The following is a 2,172-nucleotide window of genomic DNA, read 5'->3' on the forward strand; positions in this document are numbered from 1 at the left end:
GTTCCTGGGCAGCCCAAGTGACCCACTTTAAGAGGGAGTGTTTATGGGGTTTTCCCCTCATTGACTCTTTTCCCCATAAATAAACTGCCAAAAAGAGAGAGAACTTAAGAACAAACTACTTATAACATTTAACTTCAGGGATGGATTGAGGCTCAAGGGGAAAATGACCGGGTGTTCACCAGCAGGAAGGCCTCAGCAGCTGGGCTGGGCTGATTGGACTGCAAGCTCTCCAGGAACTTATTCTCTGTCTCAGAACATTCTGGAACCATGCTGCTTCCTTAGACACGGCTTTGCTGCTGTTCCTTCTTCTTTACCTCTATCCAGATGTCTGACAGGTCTTGGATAAACTGCTGGATCTAACAAGGCAAGAAGCTCAGAGTTACGCCCACTCAACCAGAGGCCTCTCCCATTCCAAGATGGAGCACCTTGGGCTTTAATTATAAGAAGTTCATTGCTTTCCTGTGACTGACTTCTTGATGAGGCCACTGAAGGAAATAAAAATATTTCATCCCCAAGTATTCTTCTTTGACATAAGAGGGGGATCCCCCAAACCCAGAATTTATTTATTAAAAATTGTGTATTTATTGACATGCTTAAACTTCACCTTCAAAGTACTCTCCATTTGATGCAGTATACCTATCAAGATGCTTTTCCGTGTCTGTAGTTCCAGCTACTTGGAAGGCTGAGGAGGAAATATTGCCGGAGCCTGGCAGGTCGAGGCTGCGGTGGCCGGGAGTGTGCCACTGCCCTCCAGCCTGGGTGACAGAGTGAGACTCCAACTCAAAAAAAAAAAAAGATGCTTTTTCCACTGCTCAAACCAGTTTTTGACCTTGTCAATTTTGATGCCTTTTAGTGCTTCTACTGTTTTTGTTTCACCTCTTTCACAACGGCAAAACGTTTCCCTTTGATGAATTTTTTCATTCAGTCAAACAGAAAAATGTCACTCGGGGTGAGATCTGGTGAATAGAGAGGGTGGGGCGTGGGGGTCATGCTGTTTTGGGTCAAAAACTGCTGAACACTCAATGCAGTGTAGGCAGGTGCATTGTCATGGTGCAAGAACCAGTCACCTGTTTGCCATAACTTGTGACATTTCTTCCACAATCGTAATGCAGCCGTCTCAAACTTCTAGATAAAAACTTTGGTTGACCATTTAATCTAGAGGAACAAATTCTGAGTATACTAAAAGGGGCCCGCCCACAAAAAGATAATTTCATTTTTTTGGGAGGGGTTCTCTCTCATATTTGGAGATGACTATCAGAGGATCTGCAGACAGAAGGAGTCCTGCTAAGCTGTTTTTTGTTGGGAGTCTGCATCTGTAGAGAAAATGCAGTTAGGCTTCCTTTGAGGCCTTCTCTTGTCCAAATCTAGGATAGATGAACTGAGAGTATGACATCTTTAAAGATCTGAAAGCAACATTTATCATCTATTCTCTCTGAGGGCTGCTACCCATGAGATTTCACCTACATAACAAGACCACCTCTGCTGGCCAGGCCTCCTGTCCTCACTCTCCCATAATCTGTCTTGCCACCATAACCTGATTTACCATAACCTGTTTTACCATGATCCAAGTCGCCATTCTTTCTGTAACCTCAAGATGGTATACAAGCCTCTGAAATCCAGTGGAGGACCGGGGTAATCAATTTGTGATTCTCCCCTGTATGCATGTTAATTAATCTGTATGCCTTTTCTCCAGTTAATATCCTCTTGTGAGTTAACTTTTCAGTGAGCCTTCAGAGGGTGAAGGGAAAGCCCCTACATTGCTTTCCCTCATTTGACGATTTTTTTCAAGGTCAAATTGAGTTATCTGTTTAGCAGATTAGAATCAATACATAGGAATGGAGTTGGGAACTCCTAGACACAGTGATAATATGAAGAACAGGGTGGCAGTCTAACAGAAGGGAGAAGAAAGAAAGGATCACAAGCAGACTGGAGGATTAAAAGCATTTAGCAGGTAGGGCCTAACCAGCACAGGAGGTGGACTGCATTCCACAGCTGCATGGTCCTTGAGGCGGTCATGCCCTTGAAATCCAGAGCTGATGATTATACTCTTCTTGAGTCATGAAGAGAAGTTTAAATTCTACTCACTGAGCCAGGCTCGGTGGCTCAGCCTGTAATCCTGTGCCTTTGGGAGGCTGAGGTGAGTGGATTGCCTGAGCCCGCGGGTTCGAGACC

The 2,172-nt window shown here is 44.5% G+C and overlaps 1 protein-coding gene across 2 annotated transcripts in view; it reads right to left on the reverse strand.

Annotated features, from left to right (window-relative positions):
• Positions 1 to 278: 278 nt before the first annotated feature.
• CCDC42 (coiled-coil domain containing 42) overlaps positions 279 to 2,172 on the reverse strand; it is a 14,175-nt gene continuing 12,281 nt past the window's right edge. For both annotated transcript variants that reach the window (XM_008061146.1, XM_008061147.1), the window contains one exon: positions 279 to 356. In XM_008061146.1, coding sequence (XP_008059337.1) covers positions 279 to 356 — 78 coding nt within the window. The remainder of the gene's footprint in view (positions 357 to 2,172) is intronic.

The sequence above is a fragment of the Carlito syrichta genome, unplaced genomic scaffold (genome assembly GCF_000164805.1).
Source record: "Carlito syrichta isolate Samal-C Ts95f unplaced genomic scaffold, Tarsius_syrichta-2.0.1 Scaffold305117, whole genome shotgun sequence".
NCBI classification, from domain to species: domain Eukaryota; kingdom Metazoa; phylum Chordata; class Mammalia; order Primates; family Tarsiidae; genus Carlito; species Carlito syrichta.